Source organism: Paramacrobiotus metropolitanus, unplaced genomic scaffold (genome assembly GCF_019649055.1).
Source record: "Paramacrobiotus metropolitanus isolate TYO unplaced genomic scaffold, Prichtersi_v1.0 Parri_scaffold0000008, whole genome shotgun sequence".
Taxonomy (NCBI): Eukaryota; Metazoa; Tardigrada; class Eutardigrada; order Parachela; family Macrobiotidae; genus Paramacrobiotus; species Paramacrobiotus metropolitanus.
This window is the reverse complement of record NW_026570228.1, coordinates 1,885,326-1,906,749: the sequence shown is the minus strand read 5'-3', so window position 1 is coordinate 1,906,749 and position 21,424 is coordinate 1,885,326. Positions and strand designations below refer to the sequence as shown.

General features: G+C 39.2%; 4 protein-coding genes and 1 long non-coding RNA gene across 9 annotated transcripts; all 5 read right to left on the bottom strand.

Annotated features, from left to right (window-relative positions):
- Positions 1 to 37: 37 nt before the first annotated feature.
- LOC129582642 (uncharacterized) lies at positions 38 to 1,502 on the bottom strand. The gene is made up of 3 exons (XM_055474203.1): positions 1,249 to 1,502; positions 802 to 942; positions 38 to 425 (listed from the first exon to the last, which is right to left on the bottom strand). The coding sequence occupies exons 1-3, from the start codon at positions 1,382 to 1,384 to the stop codon at positions 364 to 366; spliced, it is 339 nt and encodes a 112-aa protein (XP_055330178.1). The 5' UTR covers positions 1,385 to 1,502; the 3' UTR covers positions 38 to 363.
- Positions 1,503 to 1,874: 372 nt separating this feature from the next.
- LOC129582748 (uncharacterized) lies at positions 1,875 to 3,165 on the bottom strand. Its single transcript, XM_055474355.1, has 4 exons — positions 2,822 to 3,165; positions 2,526 to 2,681; positions 2,366 to 2,440; positions 1,875 to 2,269 (listed from the first exon to the last, which is right to left on the bottom strand). The coding sequence occupies exons 1-4, from the start codon at positions 2,949 to 2,951 to the stop codon at positions 2,262 to 2,264; spliced, it is 369 nt and encodes a 122-aa protein (XP_055330330.1). The 5' UTR covers positions 2,952 to 3,165; the 3' UTR covers positions 1,875 to 2,261.
- Positions 3,166 to 3,695: 530 nt separating this feature from the next.
- Positions 3,696 to 6,545, bottom strand: LOC129582713 (uncharacterized). The gene is made up of 3 exons (XR_008689665.1): positions 6,279 to 6,545; positions 3,912 to 4,031; positions 3,696 to 3,790 (listed from the first exon to the last, which is right to left on the bottom strand). It is a non-coding gene; the product is annotated as an uncharacterized LOC129582713 (long non-coding RNA).
- Positions 6,546 to 6,892: 347 nt separating this feature from the next.
- On the bottom strand, positions 6,893 to 20,898 carry LOC129582555 (DNA mismatch repair protein Mlh1-like). 5 transcript variants are annotated; one of them, XR_008689654.1, is made up of 12 exons: positions 20,492 to 20,898; positions 20,260 to 20,350; positions 19,472 to 19,717; positions 18,941 to 19,164; positions 18,748 to 18,860; positions 18,547 to 18,640; positions 17,604 to 18,182; positions 16,907 to 17,135; positions 16,709 to 16,822; positions 16,109 to 16,397; positions 7,991 to 8,098; positions 6,893 to 7,152 (listed from the first exon to the last, which is right to left on the bottom strand). XR_008689654.1 is itself a non-coding variant. In XM_055474076.1 (10 exons), the coding sequence occupies exons 1-10, from the start codon at positions 20,614 to 20,616 to the stop codon at positions 16,170 to 16,172; spliced, it is 2,043 nt and encodes a 680-aa protein (XP_055330051.1). In that variant the 5' UTR covers positions 20,617 to 20,898; the 3' UTR covers positions 14,572 to 16,169. The 5 variants fall into 5 exon arrangements, 1 of the variants encoding a protein (XP_055330051.1); XR_008689653.1 differs by lacking the exons at positions 6,893 to 7,152; positions 7,991 to 8,098 and adding an exon at positions 14,286 to 14,392 and having other exon boundaries at positions 15,414 to 16,397; XR_008689652.1 differs by lacking the exons at positions 6,893 to 7,152; positions 7,991 to 8,098 and adding an exon at positions 14,351 to 14,392 and having other exon boundaries at positions 15,257 to 16,397.
- LOC129582556 (leucine-rich repeat-containing protein 20-like) lies at positions 9,735 to 14,242 on the bottom strand. The gene is made up of 4 exons (XM_055474078.1): positions 13,842 to 14,242; positions 13,365 to 13,508; positions 10,597 to 10,764; positions 9,735 to 10,277 (listed from the first exon to the last, which is right to left on the bottom strand). The coding sequence occupies exons 1-4, from the start codon at positions 13,912 to 13,914 to the stop codon at positions 10,099 to 10,101; spliced, it is 564 nt and encodes a 187-aa protein (XP_055330053.1). The 5' UTR covers positions 13,915 to 14,242; the 3' UTR covers positions 9,735 to 10,098.
- Positions 20,899 to 21,424: the final 526 nt, after the last annotated feature.

Sequence of the window (21,424 nt, the reverse complement as noted above, 5' to 3'; positions counted from 1 at the left end):
TTTCATTCCGTCTTACGTTTGTTAGGCGAACGTGCACCAAGGTAATTTTATGCTTCTTATTTGCAGATTTTAAGTACTTATATATTTTCGGCTCATTGTCAGATCGTACCTCGTATTTTTGCGCATAAATATGGTATATAGAGACTGCTTTCGATTACATTGCGAACATGAAGCAGAAACAATCATAATATTGATACGCACACAGTTACTTAATACGTAACACATTCGTCCGATTTACATTTCTTTGTGTAAGCCGAAAAACGTAACGACGTAGGCTTGTGTCTTTATAAACTGGCGCATGGCCATCCGGTATACTGCGTTATCACCCGCAAAACGAGTAACACGCAAAAACATTTTTGCTGATTACTTTTTCGTTGTGGTGGTGGGCGTAGTGGTAGTAGGTGTGGTTGGTGGAGTCCCCGGATCTACGATTACAAACGTACAAAAAGGTCAAGCTGCGTTAATAAATTCTACGCTGCAGTCATCTATCTGATCGCTAAACGAAATATAATTATTGAGCCGCAGTAATGCTTGGTACAAATACATTTGCGCTTTGCAGCCGCAGTAAACAGCATTTTCTTCGCATATAAAAGTGTTACAGTACAAATTATTCAGTGTCCGGCATTAGCTGCACGAAAAGTTTCCCAAACCAAAAATTACAGTAACAGAATTAGACGTATGTAACCACAAGGCTGTTACAGTGCAGAGAAATGTATCTCATCTTCTGTTTTTTTCAAAGAGCATGCCATGTACACTTCGTCATAATTATGTCTGTGCTTTTCTCCAAAATAATATACGTACCAAGTAAGTTTCTCAAGAGCATCGCCGTCAGTAAAGGCTGGAAATTATAATAATTATTATATCCATAGCTGGGGTAGTACACTGTACGAAAATATCCGCCCTCTCCACTGTCACGTTTTACTCGGCTCAGCAGCTGGTTACCTGTTGATGACCACATTAATATAAAATACTTTATATAGTATTTGTTAAGTGTTCATGTTGCGCAGATTTTGCCTATAATAGTTGAAGTCAATTATGCATTATGCAAGCACATTCGCAGTTCTTTTGAAATGAACGGACAACTGAACCGAAAACAACACATTCTCGGAGCTTGTTGGTTAGACAGGTTATAAGAAAGACATTGTGCATTTAGAGTTACACAGAAAAAAAAATGCTGAAACGTAAAAATGTAATTACAGTAAGTAATATTGTTAAGCGTGCATGCATCGACCACTGATGTACTTTTACCGTTAGGGATGGCGGCCAAGTGGAAAGGCGACGCTGCTGCTCCACTCTGGGTGTTTCCAAAGGTCAAGCAGGACATTCCGCACAAGAGGGTGACCATAACCAGTGCGAACAAGGTGTATCGATAACCGCCAACCATTTTTGCGTGCCGGCTATGTAAAAAATTAGCGCAACACACTAAAAGCAGCTGGTTGACCTTTAGAATGCTCAACTGGCGTTCTTTGGCAGATGTCCTACTAGAACAACTGGCTGTCAATAGTGGCATCAGTTCCCTCAAGGGCGCAATTTTTTCGCAGAAAATGATCCACCTCGAAATTTGGTATGCGTATGCAAAATATCTGCTTAGCTTTGCATGCATCGTATGGTAAAATACGTTGGAATTTCGATGGATTGCACAGTTGCATATTGTCGGGCGCTGGTTGCGGCCTTTGCCGAATTTCCGATACGTCTTTAAGCAGAACGCTTTGGTGTTGTTAAATTACTGTTATGACAAACGATAAAATAAGTGTACGTAATACTAGCCCGTTCTTTGTGAGGCATGCATAAGTATTGTACACCTTTTGCTATAGTTATACTATTTTAACATAGCATCTGCATGTGGCAGCTTTTAAGTAATAACATATATAATGCATCATTTATATCAATCGCTTTAATGTATGTACGAAGAACGAAGGCTTTATATTACATAACTATTATTTACACTGTACAAAAATACTTTACACATCGACTGAATACATTTCCGTCATGTCAAAATAGAATTTAAGTTAACAATACTGAAATTCAGCACATATTCTGTATCTGACCATAATCATGCTGTAATTAGTATATGCCAGAAATGTGATCCCAGAATATCCTAATGGTAAGTATTTCTATAAGTATAAGGAACGGTATTTTCGTGCCAATTTTTCAAACGCCACCACTGCAACTGCAGATGTACAGGTGTATCGTTAAGAGCGCTGAAGTACTGCAGTATATTAGGCTGTAAAATCCAGGAGTATATTTTCATTTTGGGCAAGTCATCCTCCTGTTTGAAAATAAAGTATGAAGTCGTCATGATATCAATCATAATATCGTTGCAGGCGTAGTAATGAAGTTAAAAATAAAAAAAAGAGAAACTTGCCATAGAGTGCCCTTTGTAGTGCCATGCCGGCTAGAAGGCCTTGCGCTGAAGGACTTAACGTTGCCGAAGCATCACCTGTACGTAATTTGCACAATTCAGCAAATTAAAATAAGGAAATAATGGACACATTGGTTTCCATTGGGAATTTTACAGTATTTACCCGTTATTGCTCTTTGCAACGTCAACCCAGTTAGCAGACCTGCAGCATCGGAAGTCAGAGGTGCAGCGTAAGCGTATGGATTGTACAGTCCCGTTCCTCCGTATCCGTAATATCTCCAGTATTCTTTGGAATGATCACGTTTATGTCGCTCATGCCCTATTCAATACGTACACCCTATTTAATACACATGCTTGCAGTCTATTGTTTTCCGAACCTTTTAGTAATATGGTAGTGTAATAAATATCCTTTATTAAAAGTTATAAATCTTTCAGGAACTTAATTTAACTTTATCGTACCGTTTGGCTGGCCGGAAAGGTCATCGAATACAAAATCACCATCAGCGCTGGATAAAACCGGCATCGTGACACTGCGCGCTACCAGCAGCGATATCAATAGAGCAATTCCAAAGAGCGGTAACGAACACATTGTGCAGATGTTGTGACCGTGTCGCAGATAAAGAAAATCTCGGTATATAATTTATAAGAATCCAAAAATATTTTGAATACAGAACAATTAGTTAGGATCAGTTCAGAAGGTTTATGCAAAATGCTTCGCTAAAAACCGACGTGTTTACAATGTTTATATATTATACGCGTACCGGCGTACAGTACGTCGTCGATCGCTACAGTGAAGTTGTAACTGGACAGTTGTTTTGTTTACAAATTGTTCTAGAAAGTTTGTTACTGCAGTGGCTGTAATTTTTATCGCACGCAATCATAGAGTTTTCGTGGAGCTGAAGTGTTTTCAGACACTTAGCTGCTCTGTTTTTGGAAAAACTATCAGGGAATTTAATGAATGGAATTTTTCTGACTTTTACACACTACAACAATACTTACGATCTGCTGTGATGCTTGTACTTGTAGAAAAAATGTAAACAACTTAAATTGTTCCGTGACTTGGCGGCGAATCAAGTGTACAGAGTATAATTATGCTGATGACAGCAGCCAAATTCGGCTTAGCCGTCGCTGCTGATAATTTTTCCACAAAGCCATCATAATTCTCTTCTTCATTCAAATACTGTAACCCATAGGTATAACCTGAGCAGTTGTGTAGGAAAATTATCTCTGCCATGCTGATGAATAAATAATTACTGTCACAAAAAAACTACAGTCCGTTTAGTTGCAGTTCAGCAAGAAAGGGAATATGAATGCAAAACACCAGTATTTTTAAGCGAATATGGATGTTATTTATATTGTACTACAGAGCACTGTTGTATATCCATAAAGATATCCGTTATCCACTGGACGAAGATGAAGATGATGACGCTGAAATAACGAACCATGCATCATTATACAATCGCTTGTGTGGAATTGTCCATAATTATTAATTATGCAATGTCTATACCTATTCGTAAAGATCAAAGTTTGTACCTTTTTTTGTACTTACTCTGCAAAAGCTGGCTTAATATGTAACCCCATAGAAATCCCTGAACCTCTCTCCCTACACCCCAGGGAGATCTGACTCCTGTTGGGAAAAATTGCCGCTTTTTCCTCTCCAATAATTTATCTGCAAAAGTAGTGTAATTCGTAAGGTTCCTACTCGAAGCTTACGGTTGATGTATGTATGGAATAAAGAATGTTAAGTACTGCGTTAATTCTTGCGTTTTATGCAGGGAGAAAGCTGTAACAGGGTTCGTTGCCCGTCACAGTAATTACGAGGAGTTGCAGGTAAAATATGCCGGATAGTTACTCGCTTTTGGCATCGAAATGCATGAAAATGGTTAGGACATGTCATTGGCTTCTAACTAATCAAATCTAAAAAAACGATGTGTTTTCGCTTTAGGCAATAGTAAGAAATATTATTTTGCGAAAATACAGATATATTAACGTATGTCTTGGGTGTAACTGTGCACGGCTGTAAGCTATGACGTTTTGTCGGCAGAATGCGTATACAATATCGTATACACAAAAACATGACATGCATTGTAACATGCACGCACATACGTTGTACAAACTGAACTACAGATACGCAGACACTGTGACAATTTGTTCTTTAAAAAATCAGCGTCTAAACTTAAATTATTTTATTAAAATGTCTAAGATATGTAATACTACATCGATATTACGACGACATGAACGTCAACGTACACTGTTTTACGGCAATCCTGCAATATCGCAAATGGCAATGAATCGTCACTATATATCTGCTAGGTTATTGGACTAAAGCTTCTCTCTGTAACTCACCAACAGTCGAAAATCACTGGAGGCAAAATCAACTCACCGATCTGACAACAAATTTTCAAGTATTTAAGTTGTTTAAATAAATATATGAAGCTTCAGTTATCCGGCAATCTTTCTTCCTTTCTTCATATTTTACTTCGCGCCTCGATCAAGATCACCCGTGACCTTTATATTTACCATGGATATATACAGTCCCGGCACAGTATTCGCCAGATGGGTACTTTTTGTGCTTTACTTAATCAACGCCGGTAGCGGCGATCCGGCACCGGTGGCTCGTATCCGCTCATCCGGCTCATACCGCAGCCGACGTGACGCTCCACAAAGCCGGCAGTATTACGGATCGGATTACTATACGTGTTTTAATAACTGCGTCAACAGTGTGAACGGTTGCTATTATTACATTAACGGTCCCACTACCACAACTACCACAACCACCACGACACCGTGGTGGATAACAACCACCACGACACCGTGGTGGGTTAACCCCCCAACTACGACAACCAGTACTACTACTACCACCGATACTACCACCACCACGTCCACGACCACAACGACTACAACAACAACTGCACCGTCTGGTCGCAAAAAACGCGCCTACGACGGATGTCCAGATTACTTAGTTAACAACTGTGCATGGAATTGCCAGTATGCGAATGCACCGACCACCACTACCTGGTGGCCGACGACACCCGGCGCCGGCTGGGGTCCTCAGACCACCACGACGGCATACCACAACGGACAAGGATGGGGCGCGCCGGCCGAGTCAGAATCGGGATTTTCCCTGGATATCGTCAAGTTTATCCAGAGTTTAGGACAGAAGGGCTCCAAGTTGTACAATTTCTTCCGGTAGTTTGTATTCGGTTGGTGAAGAGATAGCTTGTCTATGCTCGTTAATCCTGTACTTAGAGTCGTGTAATTTGATCATAATACGCACATTGGATCATGTTTTTAGTAATACGTACAATACATATATCATAAAGCCTAAAAGCACTGTTTTCCGCATGAATGACATAGTAATGATAGCATATAATTATGATAATGGATAATTATTAGACTAACTGGGAGCCGAGTGCCTTGTATGTTATTTATATTTTACTGTGTATTGAGTCCGCGAATGTTCTTCTTTTAATATTTTAATCATAACAACCGACGGATGAAAAACTCAATATAAATGTTTAGGCGGCATTCAGAGAATTGCTGTTAATACTGTTCTTGCTAAAACATGTCGCTATCATTTAACGGTTCTTCATATCCGTATTAAGCTCATGTCGAATTTACAAAACTACTCACACTTACAAAAACAACAGCTGTTAACGATGCCTAGCACAAATAAAGGATATACATCTTAAAAATATGAATATTACACCGGTACACTGGTATTTAATATAAAAATTTCAGTACTGCAGTTCTGTAATTACCGAGTACGTACAGACTACAGAGTACTACAGATACAGTGTTAAATACATTCATTAAATACATTAATTAGTTATAGTGACGCACAGAGTTTACTGTCAGACCGGCGTGCACTTTTAGATTTAGACTTATTTGGAAAAAATTTGATGCCTTCGTTTACCTCGAGCAGCTGGCAGTGGAGGATCCTTCGAGACTGTTGCATTGATCTTTGGGATGGGCCCAGGCAGTTTCGTCTTATTAAACGATAACTCCCGGGCCTCCACGCCGCCGGATGCCGACATGAAATACAAATGATTCGGACAGCCAATAATGTACAACATTAAACAGGCATACACAGCCATTGTCGAAAAAGAAAACATGATGCAGATTTCAACAAAATAATGTATTCCAAGAAAAACGTGCTTAATGAGTCTGCAAGTATGCATAAAGTATTATAGCTGAATTAATCTGCCCAAATACATGCGCATGGGGTTTTTATACACCGTGCTTTTTCTTCAAAGTTCGATGAGAGATTTCTGCACATTAATTTGTATTTGTACATGTAACACTGTTACAACCAACTGATAGTTGTAATAGGGTTGACTACAATTTAAGGCATTATCTATAAGTCCATGTGCACATTAGTCTTAAACTACCACTGTTGATTTTTACATATGTAGTTAAGAAAGCCAAAAGATGAGGAAGTGTCTAAGTGTGTACGAGTAGCGCAGTTTACTGTTTAATCCAAAACACCACACAAGATTAAGTCAACTCCAACGAGCACATAATGCGTTTTATGAGGATTAAAAATAACGAAGAATAACTGTGGACAAATCCTCGCAGTGGTCGAACAAGTAAGTACTGGTAGCAGTAAAAATTAGGCACTAACAGTTATTAACGGAAAGATTAGTTCGTTTTTGCACCATTTCGTGTCTTTGCGGTGCGCCGCTTTCTTTAGAAAAAAGAGAAGGTTTCTCTAGAAAAAAGCGTAGCATTTTTCACATCCGTAGTGCCGCTTCACCCGAGTTTTATTCCTCCACGAAGAGCTCCAGAACCTGGTGAAAAGTAGGAAGCAAATTAATAAAGTAGGGTTCCAACGTAAACTCTGGAACATGTGTACCATATAAACGTACAGACCCCGAGAGCAGTAAATATAATCTGCCTAGCTGTATTAATGCAACTGTCACGAAATTTTGATTTTTTAAATGTTACGATAGTTTTGAACTTGTCTTAAGTAACCCGACATGTAAAATACGTAATGCAAAAAGTAAAAATTTAGGTTGCATATAATACAGAAGATTCAGAAGGCAGTAATTATTTTTTCTTGCCGAAATACTACCCTAGGTTTTCTACAAAGTCGAGCGAAGACAAGTAACCTACAATTGAGATCAGTATTGTTTATTTGGCAATATATACCGTGCAGTATCCACTGTTGATATTGTGGCCAATTTAAAAGCAGAATTTTATAATTACAGATACAAGGCATACAAGGCATCTTAATACTAAGTTCGTAATTCAAACGGCTGTCAGACAACTAAGAGTTCAGGCAATTAAGGCAGTCAGGATTCAGGAAAGAGCTTTCTTAATTATCCAAAAGGTTATTATGTATATCTATATATATTGTACACTAAACCATGTAGTACAGCAAAAATGTAGCCAGTCAGTTTGTGTGCTCAGACTCTACTGTTCGTTTTTTCTGACCACTCATTCATGGCTATTGTCGAGACACTCCTATTACTTGCTATTTAATGGACAACGAAATTTAATATTTAAAGATATACAATACTTGCTAGCTATACATGCTACATGCTATATATAGCTAGATATACATGCTAGCTTTTAATAATTCTCTTCAGTATTGTTTATCTGTTATAACAACGACCTACGGTCTACCTAATGCTTGATGAAGAATGTAGCCCCAAAGAAATCCCGTCACGTCCGCTCCGATGCCCCAGGGTCCACGGGTTCCGATAAATCTCTTGCTCCTTTCAGAAATTTTTCCTGAAAAACGGCCATCTGATAAGGGGTGTGAATTCAAAGGAAACGCGTTGCATTCTATGTAGATAAAACATATGGAAGTGGAAGTGTGGAACTGTCTACGGGTTAAGTACAGTATATGTTGCTAATTTGCTATAAGAAGAACGCACAAATGGCTAACGCCAGGTTTTACTTGCTCCTCTCAGAAAATATTCACAGTTTATGATAGCTAGTTTATGATAGCTGTAATGGCAGAAGTGCTGCTGCTATGCTAATGCAAAGGTCTTTTATATACACAAACCGGAAATTTTTGGGATACGATCCAGCGGAAGTGTATGAGCAGACGAATTCAGCATTATCATCCAGATAATGCAGCCAATCGCACAAGTGTTGAAGAAAGTAAACGTATGCATACTGAACTAATGTTCCAGTCAATTTATCAAAAGAAAAAATCCAAAAAATTAAGTCGCACGCAAATGTAATAAACAACGCAATTAGCGGCGGCGTGTAACCTTTGTCTAATAATCAGACGTCTGGTTTAACAAAATTAACACTGCTTTATGTGGCCTGCGTAGTGCGTACATCGATTGCAGTTTAACGATAATGGAAGCGGGCCTCACCGTTTCTGAAATATTATTAGCATGTGGGACAACAAAACCTAATACTGTGCCACATAATTCCAACTCGTGAAGATTATGATTACAGACAGATGCTTACGCAAAAGTTTGCTATTTAGTACACATTATGTTTTTAAATGGGTACTACTTAAAATTAGACAGTATCGCTATAACAGAAAGGAAGAAGTTCAGTGTGCAACGGAAATTGTACAGTACATTGAGCAAGTGGGCATTGTTGCCGGATTATTGTATTTCATATTCTATTGGTAACGGATAGCTTATACTTGAGTTGCCTATTGTGTCGAGGATATTAATTTTGGTAAAGACGCGATTACGTCATAACACAAGTGGCATCGAAAGATATTACTTATCGTTATATGGATATACATATTGTACGAGTACATATGTGTCAAAATTGGCAGTTCCGAATAATTCAGGAACAACAAATCCGTATACACGATACAGAAACGGAGTGACTCGGTATACACTATACAGCATTTTACACCGTACAAAAGCTTCTGAATAATGTTACTACATCTGGTTTAAGTTTTGCTTTCCGTTTTTGCAGCGTTTATATATGCCTTAATAATCTTCGTAATTTCTTTAGGCTTCCTAAACGTAAATCACGAATTTTGTACCCAAAACCCGAAAAATATATTTTTGTAAGCATAAGAAAGAAACACACCGGAGTTATTAAAGCACGATTCTACCCCAATATTTTTTACATTGTGTTGTAGATCAGAATTAACGATAAATTATGTGATATACCGGCAATTACGTAGTTGTGAGCCAATGAAGTGCAGCACTGCACTGCACACATATTGTTCACCCCCACTTGAAATAGCGTACAATACATTGTGGACTGCTTAAATTAATACTGTATTGCATATTTATACTATATTATTGTATTGTTCGTTCACGGTAGTTGTGTACTTGGATCAAAAGCCATAATCTTAGTTTCATTATAAGTTTCCTACATAAATTTATTTTCTTTTAGTTTTCGTGTATTGTCTATAAGCACTTTACTTGCATCAAGTTGTGTGTACGGACTAGTCAACTTTATATTGTAGAAGACAATTATACAGTACAGAACTGCAGACAAACTATCACAGTTAGAAACATAAAACCACATAGTGAGACAGGGACCAACTAGGATATTAGAGAAAAAGTAATCAAATACAATAACACATAGTTGATAACCATGGGTTCCGCTACATTGACCTTTAGAGAAGGCACCTGTAAATCATGCATCACAAACCGGAGCCGCCATTCATATGCACCGGGCACATCCACTAAAAAATATGTATCTGTACATAACAAGAAAAATAGGAGAGTAATTAATAATGTCTACAAATCATCCGATACACTTGTCTCCATATATAAACCGGTCCGTTGCGTTTTCAATCTTTAATCCATTCCCTGGAAATGATCGGCGGACGGTGAGGAGTAGGTGATGGTAAAGCTCAACTGGTGGGCCTCGTGCATCCGCTCCAGTTGGACGATCAGACGCTGACTGAGCGGATTCTTGCATAAGTTCACCTCCTGCAGACTACTACCGGCACTGCTCAGCGCTTCCGTGTCCATGTCTATCGGTAACCAAACAAAATAAATAATCATGTCAGATTAATAATATATGATTAATAACAGTAAATGAAAAACAAAATGAATAATTACTGATATTATGTTAATTTTATACGATTAATAATAATAAACAAATTAACTCTGATTTATGGATAAGCAGTAAACTTTAGAATAATTATACGTGCAATTATTCAACCTGTACCGGTATCCTGAGTAATAACAGTGCGGTAATATTGTTACCGCAATGGATGGATGTGGGATATTGTTACGAGTGATGTTGATTTGTTTAGCGTTAAATGTTGAATGTTTAGCGTCTGTACTAACCGGATATCTCGTTCTCCTCGGCAATGACCGTCTGCAGGTTGGGCATGGTCAGAATGATGGTGGGAAAGACGGTGAAACGGTTGTTACTGATGTCCAACACTTTGAGATCAGTCATGCGGATCACTTCGTTGGGGAGGGATGTCAGCCGGTTACTGCGCAGGTTCAACACTACAAAAAGAAAACAAAAAAATTATTTCGTTTACGAGAATTATTCTTATTAATGTTATTACAGATATTTCTTCCGACATGAATTTGTGAATCAGTCAAGTAGCAATAAACAACACCTCCGTAGTATCCTGTACAAATAGCTTTGGTTGCCTGTAAATACTGAACGTTAATCTAATCGGGGTTTTCCTAAGCATTTCTGTAGAAATGCCTCCACAAATATTCTTAAATAGCCAAATAAAAGTTTGTGGAAAGTTTTTATTTTTAATTAATTTTCATATAAGATGTGGAAGCTCCTCTTTCCAATATGATTAATAATTTAATAATGGTCATCCAGGCCATTCCAATCATCACGGAAATAAGAAATATCGATTTGCCGTTTTTCCCATTTTTTTGTATTCTACTGCTCCATCTGGGCGCATCCGCTTTAAGTCACCGGAAAATTAGCCCGCCAGGGAAATTTATTTTCTCCAGCTGGGAGAGAGGAAAAATTACGTAACACTCATCCTTCCTGTTTCCCTCCCTTTCACAATTTACCGTGATCGGCAACAAGAAACGACGCGTGCTGCCCATTTAGACCGAACCGGCAACCCACCCCGCAAAAAACAATCAGCCGCTCTCTTTTGCACCGGCAGGATCATCTGGACGGCCGCGTGTTGTGCGAGCGCAGCCGGCATTTAATTCGCTATCAAGTATTACATAATCGGCCGTCAAGCTGCCGCTGCCTTGCCCCGATCGATTACCAAGACACTTGCGCTCTTTCTCCGGCGAACAAAAACTGCCTGACCAGCACGTTCTAGCCCCAGACAAAGCCAAAAACATAACACTCATATTACACAAGGCGAAAAATGCTACTATCTAATGCAAGCAATATATTTCGCTGAATAGGCATATTTTTTGTAGTTGCTGTGTCTGTCTTGATTACGATAATTGTGTTCTAACACAAGGATGGAAATGAGATAAAGGCAAACTGCAAAGTTAGCATAACAATAATCATAAGCAAATTATTTATACGACGAAGGCAACAAAATCCTGCGAATAATAAAATACTGTAACGGAAGCGATTACATTAAGATAATTCATTTAAAAAACTGTTGGGCTAACGCAAAAAATTCATGCCCAAAACAAAACAAATATATAATAAAATGCCATGTAAATAATGGTTTTGGTAATTTTAATGTAAACAGGGGCCATTTTACTTATATACAAAACGACGAACATTAATCTAATGCACGTGCATGCGAAATATGTTTTATGTTGATTTTTATTTATAAATTTATTGCACAATTTTTTCTTCACGCATAAATGCAGTTCGCAACCACCACTTGTGCAACATGCATAACGTCGTTAATGAACCGCCAATAACAGACGTATGCACCGGCGAAAAAAAACGTGTATATACGGCTCAAGTTGAAATGTATACGTTCTTTGAACCGGTAAACGGATATTTTATCGGCATTTAATGCCCGGTGTAAACATACCGGACAGCACTTTCCCAAACAATCGCGGCACTGTGTGACCACACGATCAACCAGGTGAAATTATATTTTTAGCTATTTTTTTACGATGTTAAGGCGGAAGTTTAACGGCGATGCAAATGAGCTCACATGGGCCAGTTTTGCAGAGATAAAAAAGCCCACTCAATTATTAGTCAGCTGATGTCTCTCGGTGTGTGTTGTCAGTTTTGCCACCCTTGCGTTCGCAGCAGCGGCAACGGTGTGTGAGCAAATACACGCCATCGTTTCCTTAAACCCTACACAAAACACTTGACAAGACAGAAAAAAGCGGCTGCTGCCGAATGTGCTCATCCGGCGATGCGTAATCGACGGCGCCTGGTTATCAGATCGAGAAAAAAACAACAACACAAGGACAGAGTCGGCGAAGAGGATATTAAATAAATAAAACTTCAAAAACTGTTCAAACAGGATTTAATATAATTAATTAAGTTAGAATTTTTATACAAATCAACAGTGAATTTTACCAAAATTTTCAAAAATATAACTGCAACAAGTAAAACTAGAATTTTGCGAAATTATTATTCAGAAAATTATTTTACGGGGCCAAAATAATTTTTCCCATTTAAAAAGAAAAAAAACTAAAGTTGGGTAAAAACTAAAATCACTAAACTACCATACTGCCTAATCAAAATTAAAAATTCGCAATACTGTCACAAATTTATACAACAGATTGTGCTGTTCGCTTCCGTATTTAATTGAAAAGAAATTGCATAACAAAATTTTTTTTAAAATATCCACTACTGAAAATTGCAAAAAATTTCCATTAAAATGCGGAAACCACCGGCGTAAACACTTCTTCACGCGCTGCCACACGCTTTTTGGCTGATAGCGTAATCACCTATAACCTAGTTAGCGTAAGCATTTGGCACCGGATAACACAACCGTCCGCCAGGAAAAATTAGCCATGAGTAAATTTATTCATTTATCGCAGCCACTTTTATCACACCGCTGAGCAGTCTGAATGCCGGTAAACCAGTCAGCGTGGCATTGTTACCGTTTTTATCACCGAGCCAAGCAAGATTTAAATGACATCATGCGGCCTCGTAGGGAAAAGCAGAATTACCAATAATAGTATATTTGGCTCACCTGTCAACGCGTCGAAATTAAAGAAGAACTTCCCGGGAAGACGGGAGATCTGATTCTGCTCCAGCATACAGGACAGGAGGCGGGTGTTGCGCAGGAGAAAATACACAGCGTCCGGGAAGGATTTCAGCGTACAAGCCGATAAATCTAAAGCAGCCTTATGTTACAAAAAAATAAAAAAATAATTATCAAAATCTATACAAAATTAATTTCATAACAAATAACGAATAACCAGCGCACTAAATAATACAGGTAGAGAATAACTTAGCTTGTAATACACACAGCTAAAAAAATTTAATTAGACAAAAATGACAATTTACCGGATTACGCTTATGATGCAATAACCAATTAAGCAGTTTATAACAAATTAATCAGAGCGAATAAATTTATCTATAAACCATAAACAGTAGCACTGTAAATTTTAGATAATGCGCTATAAATTTGCCTGTTTTGTACAAATTTTACAATGAATTATCCTACCCAGAACTTGTGATCTTTGTCCTTCATGGCAGCGATGCACGACACGCGTCACAGCTTTTCCCGCCAGAGCCATATCGAATCAGCAGCAAATTTTCAAAAAATAACCGTATAAAATTTCCAAAAATGTCTAATCAAAAATGCTGTCGTCACTTGGTCCGAATTAACTTCTGATCAAAATTAATCACCAAGCCGTCACCCCAACACACCGCCAAGGTGCCAAGCGTATACGAGTGAATTCGCGTTAAAAAGTGGCACAACACAACCGGTCGTCCGGCGCGAACATCTTTGTGAGCAATCGGAGAAACCAAGGCAAAAAACACTGCCGCACTAACTACCGTGCGTCTCAAATAAAAACTTCTTTTCACTACCCGAAGAAAAATTAAAAATCCAGTTCGTTTACGAACACCAACAAAATGTCAGCTGCTTATATTACCGCGGCGATCGGCAACACACACTGCATCTCCCACGTGTGTGTGCTGCGTAAGTACAAAAACAGTTCCGCCTGTTGGCTGTTTTATGTGAGCGCCAATCGGAAGTCGGCGACTGATACACTTTATCATTAATTTACAACAGTCACCGAGAGTGATGCGAGATATATGCACACCCCGGATCGATCACATGCGCCACAGGAAGGCTCCGGCTGTTTATTTATCCTGCTCTCGCAGTGCTCAGCAAACAGTTACAACTGACGCCAGCGGAATCAGGGGAGCGCTGGATTTTCCGCATGGAAAGAATCACCTTGACGGAAATCTTGCCTTCACCGAAAAACAACGCTCCCCTGCAGTGTCAAGAAAACACGTAAAACCAGCAAAAATATCACGAACATCTCCGCCATTTTCAAATACTACTGTTTGTAATTCGAAAAATTCACTGATATAAAAAACGCAAAATAAACTATAACCGCAAAACATTTAAATAAAAATTTTTTCTTAAATCTTCTATAGCAGTTCACACCATAACGGGACAGAAACTGCCGTAAACAAGTAGGAAAAAAGTAACAATTTAACGACAAAAAGCATAGCTGTACAACATTTTTATTCTGTGAAATAATTTCCATGACATTCTACTTGCGCCTGTCTTTCACCCGATACACTGCACTACGATAGTTGACGAAAATTGGTTTCCTCTAATGTGAATCAGAAGTACTGTGCGTTATCGATAACGAGATGCTGTGTTTGTACAACATAACACAACAGTCGGCAAAAATAACTTAATAAATAATGAAGTTATACCAACGGAAAACGTAAAAGAATTTCCCTCAACACACCATACTGTTGCTAGTTAGCTCGATCAATGGTCATTCGGAATTCCAAATTTAAAAAAAAAACTGCTTGATTAGTACGCCAAAATTAACTGTTATCTTTGTAAGTTCACTAAACAATATGCAAAGTAAAAAATTTCACAATTCTGCCTACAGATGTTGTTTTGTCGATCAGCGGTTGCACATCTAGGCTAAGTAATAACCCAGCTGGACGATCATCCCCGTTAACCCCCACAATTCATCTAATGACAATCAGCAGATTGTGCCATATGACCAGCACCGCTCTCGGAAACCGGGCTATGACAACATACCGAAACAGCGCTCACAGTCCGAGTTCGTGTATTTTTAGCAGCGAATTCCCCCAAATTCCCCATATACGAATCACATGCATATCCCCTGCATTTCTAAGACACCACACGCAACACTCCGCACTGCTGGGCTTCACATTGCAACGACCCCGCTCATCGTTCTTGACATACAATCTTTAAAAATAAACCCTTTCTCCGTTTACTCGCCGCACCAATGTGATCATGTTGTCGTGCTATTTTTTGCAAATTATGCCGGCCAAGTTCAGATTCTGGGCCCAGCGCAAGCGCGCGCGTGATGCGTTGTGCTAACACAGCATACAATTAGGTACCTTTTTTTAGAACAAAGACAAATATCCTTCTGCTTTTCCTGCGCTGTCACTGCATTCTGTAACGGCAAAATCCAAACGAAAACGTGTCCGCAAAAAACACTCGACTCTGTTAAGACTCGCTGAATTTAAAAAGTTTAATTTTTAAAAATCATTTCCAGCCAAAAAAAACCCGAACCTGATTCTGTCAAATGAACACATAAATTTATTCCATTTATAATAGTACAATAAAAACAACAATAAAGCAGAAAAATTTAAAAAATCACAGAAAAAGGAAGAAAACTGCGTCAACTGACTCGTAAAAATTCACACTGGATGTATTTTAAGTCTCCATCAGATTCTGTATAATCCCGACAAGAGCAGATCACATACCAGCCCGACTCACGCGGTGAATCAGATCAACTCCATAGAAACGCTGCGCCTCATCGCACTTTCAGCAGCGTTCAAAGACCCGGTAGAGTTTCGGCAGATCAGCAACTTCCACAATAATCCTGTCCGTCCACATGGATTTGGGCGGGAGCAGCATGGAGCGAACGGCCGGCATGATGATGTGCTCAGCGGTCCATTTCCATGATGCAGCTGTATTGTCATTTTCCGCGTAGAAATCCCGACAGAATGCGTGGAAACTGGCGATTTCACGGGCGATGTCTTCGAAGCACTCCTAAGCAAGAACGACCAAAACATTTTTACGAAAACAAACAAAGTCTAATAAAAGGCAAAGGCTAAAACATGCAGTAAAACGATACGATAAACAAATATACAAGGCGAGAAAAAACCATACAGTTAAATTTCATTATTTTCCTTTTGTTTAATGTTTTGCATATTTAATTAACAGAATCAATGATAAATGAAATCTCAGTTATTAATGATCTCAGTTATTATCTCAGTTATTAGTTTTTAAGTAACTTCAGAACCAATGCAATACTCTCAAAAGTTGTAAAGTTTTTTTCTTTAAAATCTGAAGTGAAGTACCTTTTCCGATGTCCATCGTACTTCCGTCGCCAGTCGGCCAATAAATAACGGGAGTTCAGACAACGGTGGAACATAATTGGTCAACAATATCGGTAACGTTAACAGATTTCCTTGCTGTGAAATACGATTAAATGTCAGCTCGTGTTTTGCTCCAGTTCAGTCATTACGCACAAATCTAGCGAAGTTGTTAGAACGTACCGTGCTAAACTGTAGCGAGAAGTAATCAGCCAACATTTTTCCTTTGCCCTTCAAGAATTCCGTGGCTTTATCGGCGATATGTTCCCTTTCCGCCAAATCACTGACAGGCGTCGCACTATGCTCATCCATGGCCAAGTACAGCAGCTTGCGAAGCGGGAAGGGCTTTTCCAGTTTAAACACACCGAAGTTGCCGAAATCGAATAGCACCAGCTGATAAAACAATTCTTCACTGCAAATTTGAAACACAATCAGAGTCAGGAGAATTTCACGAGATAAGTCCATATATAAAAGCACAAGCCGATTCACACGGAAAATGCGTTCCAGGTATTTCCAGAAAACAAGGGCTCTGGAGAAACATCGTTTTTGAAAAATATACATGTTTTTTTCTACAAAACTGCTCAAGTATTAACTCTCATAAAGAAATGTTTAAAAATCTGTGTGCTGGTTATTCACGTGCATTCCGCATCTGGTCAGAATGCACAGTCATATTAAGTAAATGATTACAATCACATCAAATTACTCAAGTACTGTTCAGTACCAACTGACAAATGATTTACTCACATAGACAGCATCTGTGTGTATATATATTATTTATTAATTTATAAAGTACTTCGTTCTCAAAATCGGTTTATCTTGACGGCTTCACTCCCCCGCATACTAACGGCAAAAGTATTACTTCTAATACAAAATGACCAACCTCAGTCGTCTGATATTCACCGCGAACATTTTGGTCCCATGTTGTATCAGCACCGTGTTCTCCGACGCACACCCGACAAACTTATGCTCGGCGAACACCTTCCGCAGCTCCACATCCATACTGCCCTCCACGGTGGCCCGCAGCTCCAGCAGACTGGTATAATTAAACTCCCGGGCGCGCTCCTTGGTCGCCAGCACCGAACTGACCACCTCCGAGGCCGCGGTCTCCATACTGCGTAGTTCCTCATCCACATCGATGTCCAGGGCGCTGGACGGCCGGATGAATGCGTCCAGCGTCTGCAGGCGGCTGTCGGTGCGGACCGCCCGCGCGGGGGTGATGCGGTCGGGCAGGATGGTGCTGGCCTGACTGAGATACGGCAGTTCGTTGCTGTTGGAGCCGGTGGAGAGGGTGCGCGCCGGAGGGATGATAACAGAGTAGGTGCGCGACTGATCGCAGGTTAGAAGGCACTGCTGGACGGCGGTGTACAGGCTGGCGATGATTTCCTTCTCAAAGCGGAAATGCACCTCGGCTTTGGTGGGATGCACGTTGACGTCCACGAGAATGGGTGGCAAATCCAAACTACAATCATCAAAACGGTAGAAATATACCAAATGAAAAAATCTCAAAAAACGACACACAAAACAAATAGTACACACAGTATGAAAATTAATAAAAAAAAACAATAAAACCAGCATAATGGTAAAAACAGACCGAAAAATTTCAGCAAACGGAAATGAAAAAAAATTGTAAAAACCGACGTGTTGTACATATGTACAGGAAAATCAGTTACTAGTAACAGCACCAAAACCGACCATAAACAAAGCCATTTTAGCAAAATGAACTGCCAAACATACAGCAACAACGAAGCAAATTAGTGTAACAGAAAAAAATCTGGATAAACAGAAAACAAACAAATCAAAACGTGTTCAATTTTTATGCCCACCTCAAGTAAACGAAAGGAAAGCCCTGTTTTGGCAATATGGGAGCATACAGTAATTCCATACACTTTCGCAGTTCACCGCATTCCACCGCTCTTCCTGTAAATTCAACAAGTACATTCAACCATTTATTCCAACCAAAAGTAAGTTAATAAAAAGGCGCAAAGATGGCATGATGAAGCAATGCACGTGTATTGTGTATCTACCGTTTATGAAGAAAAGGAAGATGTACTTCTTGGTGGAGAAGTTGGGATTACTAACGTAACCGGTTAGTTTATACTGGAATTTGTCATTCGTATCCTCAACAGGCAGAAGTTCTCTAGAAAAGAAAATTAAACAATTTTATCCATCAAGACGATTAATCCAAATAGTATCACCGGACGAATTTTGCGCACACACCGCGAGATGGTATCTTTGAATAGAATTTTAGCGTTATCCAATGTCGTGGACTTGGCCGGGGTGCGCAGATCAGCAGCATGCTGGTCGAATTTTCTCAGAGAAAATCCTACATGCGGATAGCGCATCGCATACTTTGTCAGCACTTCCATAATCTTCCCGTATTCATCCGCAGCGCTGGACAGTACGGCGCGTCTGGTTGGATTATTATAGAAAAAATCTTCCACCTACAGAGAATCAAACACGTAGCAATATGGAGAAAGAAGAATTTGAAGAAACAAATCCACAAAAAGATAATTAAGGAACTGCCCGTTTACTGACAATTTTAATAAGACATTCCAGACAGAAGTCAGAAGTTCAAAGCTGCCAAAATTATCGACGGGTTTAACAAAAAAATAAGGTGAAGAAATTACGGCCTTGTTAAAAAGACAAAATATAAAATTATTTTCCGCATGTCACAACTCTCCGGATATTTGACGTAGGCAAAAAACACTGACGCACTACATCAGCCGGACAAAATGTCGCCACACTTACGGTAATCATGGTGCCAACATTTCCTGCCAGGGCTTTCGCGGCGGCCATGGGTAATCCCATGTTGTACTCCATCTGATAGGCGCACACCGCGTCCGCTGTCCGGCTGATGATGCGCACTTTGCCGATGAAGCTAATACTGGCTAACGCTTCCCCACGGAATCCGAAGCTAGTTAACCGGGTAATGTCGTCGAATTTCTCGATTTTACTCGTCGTGAACCGTTCGCATACGATGGAGAAATCCTCTTTCTAAGAAACCACGAAACCAGCATAAATACGTAATTATCCATCCCAAGTTTTTGAAATTTTATTGCATTGTTAATTACCACGTAAACGTTTTCTCGAAAATCTTAATAAGTAAGTAAGTATAAGCAGACGGGTATTATGCAATTTTGCGCTCTCTTTTTTGATTCAAAATTTTTTTTTATTTAACTTGCTCAGTCGCGAAAAGACCATTAAAAACCAATTTCAAAAAAGTCTGTTTATTTAAAACAGCACAAATTCATGTTGCAATGTACGGGTTTTCTAGTACATATAAAAGAGTGAATTTTAAATCTTACGATTAAAAAGTAAGAAATGAAATGATACACCTCGTGATTTCAGTGACTGACAAGTGATCATTTAAAAATTTTCAAATTAAATATACGGTTAACTGATTTTTTAACTCCAGCAACCCGCTCAAAATATGTTTAGCGAATTTGTGGGAAATTAAATCGAAAATTACTGTCTTCCCAACACCGAAACGCTATTGCCAACGCGCGTAATTCAGACAAAATGTGAAAATATTTTACCTTAATCCCACAGCCATTATCATGGATCTGCACCATACCAAGTCCGCCGTTTTTCACCACCACACTGATTTCGGTCGCGCCTGCATCCAGACTGCAAGCAACATTAGTCAGCGATAAACTGTAAAATTCTGCACACGCTACAGTACCCCAGTCTTCAGGAAAAAAACTACGAGAAGGATGCAAGAAACAACGGATCCAGCAGCAACTGGTCCGTGTTCCACAGTCTGCCAACCTGTTCTCCAGCATCTCCTTCACAGCATTAGCAGGACGCACGATGATTTCCCCCGCAGCGATGCGATTAACGACACTCTCGTCCAGCTTGTGAATCCGACCGGGGCCTGGTCGAGGGTTCGTCATTGTCCTTGGAGGATAATCTATTTCTATTGCAGGACTGCCAGTTCAAGCAGCCAAAGCACGATTAAGGCTGTTGGACTTTGATTATATCATCCGTAAACGGTAAAAGGATAGAAGTTCAGACGCAGCATTTTGCGAATCTGGTCACAATTCACAAATATGTATTTACGCCTGCGAAGCTAAGCCATATGCAGTGTCTAATTCATAATCGTACAGAGATAAAAATCACTGATAATTTATAATCAGCTAAATAAATTCAGGAAGTAAAACTTGATATAAACTGGAAAAAATTGACTGCAAGCAAGATGATAAAATTTCAGATTTATCAGGATGATACTGCTCGCCGAGCTAAACTGCCGGTGCTGACTTGACGCCCGGCCCAGGAAGGCGGCTTTGAAAGTAAGTCATAATTCGGCGGAAGCTTTATCCAAAACGGACTGACATCTCACAAGTCAGGTCTGCTAAAGTTTTTTACCTCACATATTTTACTAAACTTTTAAATTTGAACTTATGCAAGAATCAAGCGGTGTTATTTTATTTTCACACATCACTTATCAATCTGTATAAATATTCGTAACGAAACTGGTGAAGCATTTTATCTGAAATCATACTGTACTAAATTACTAATCATACGAATTCATAATACAAGTATTATTAGTTACTGTTAGTGACTTGTTACGATATTACTTTATGCATATCGGCTCAACTATTTTACCTCGAACACATTTCTATTTTATTTAAATTTGAACTTATTCAAGAATCAAGCGGAGTTTAGTCTTAAACTGTCTAACATCACTCATCTATCTGTACA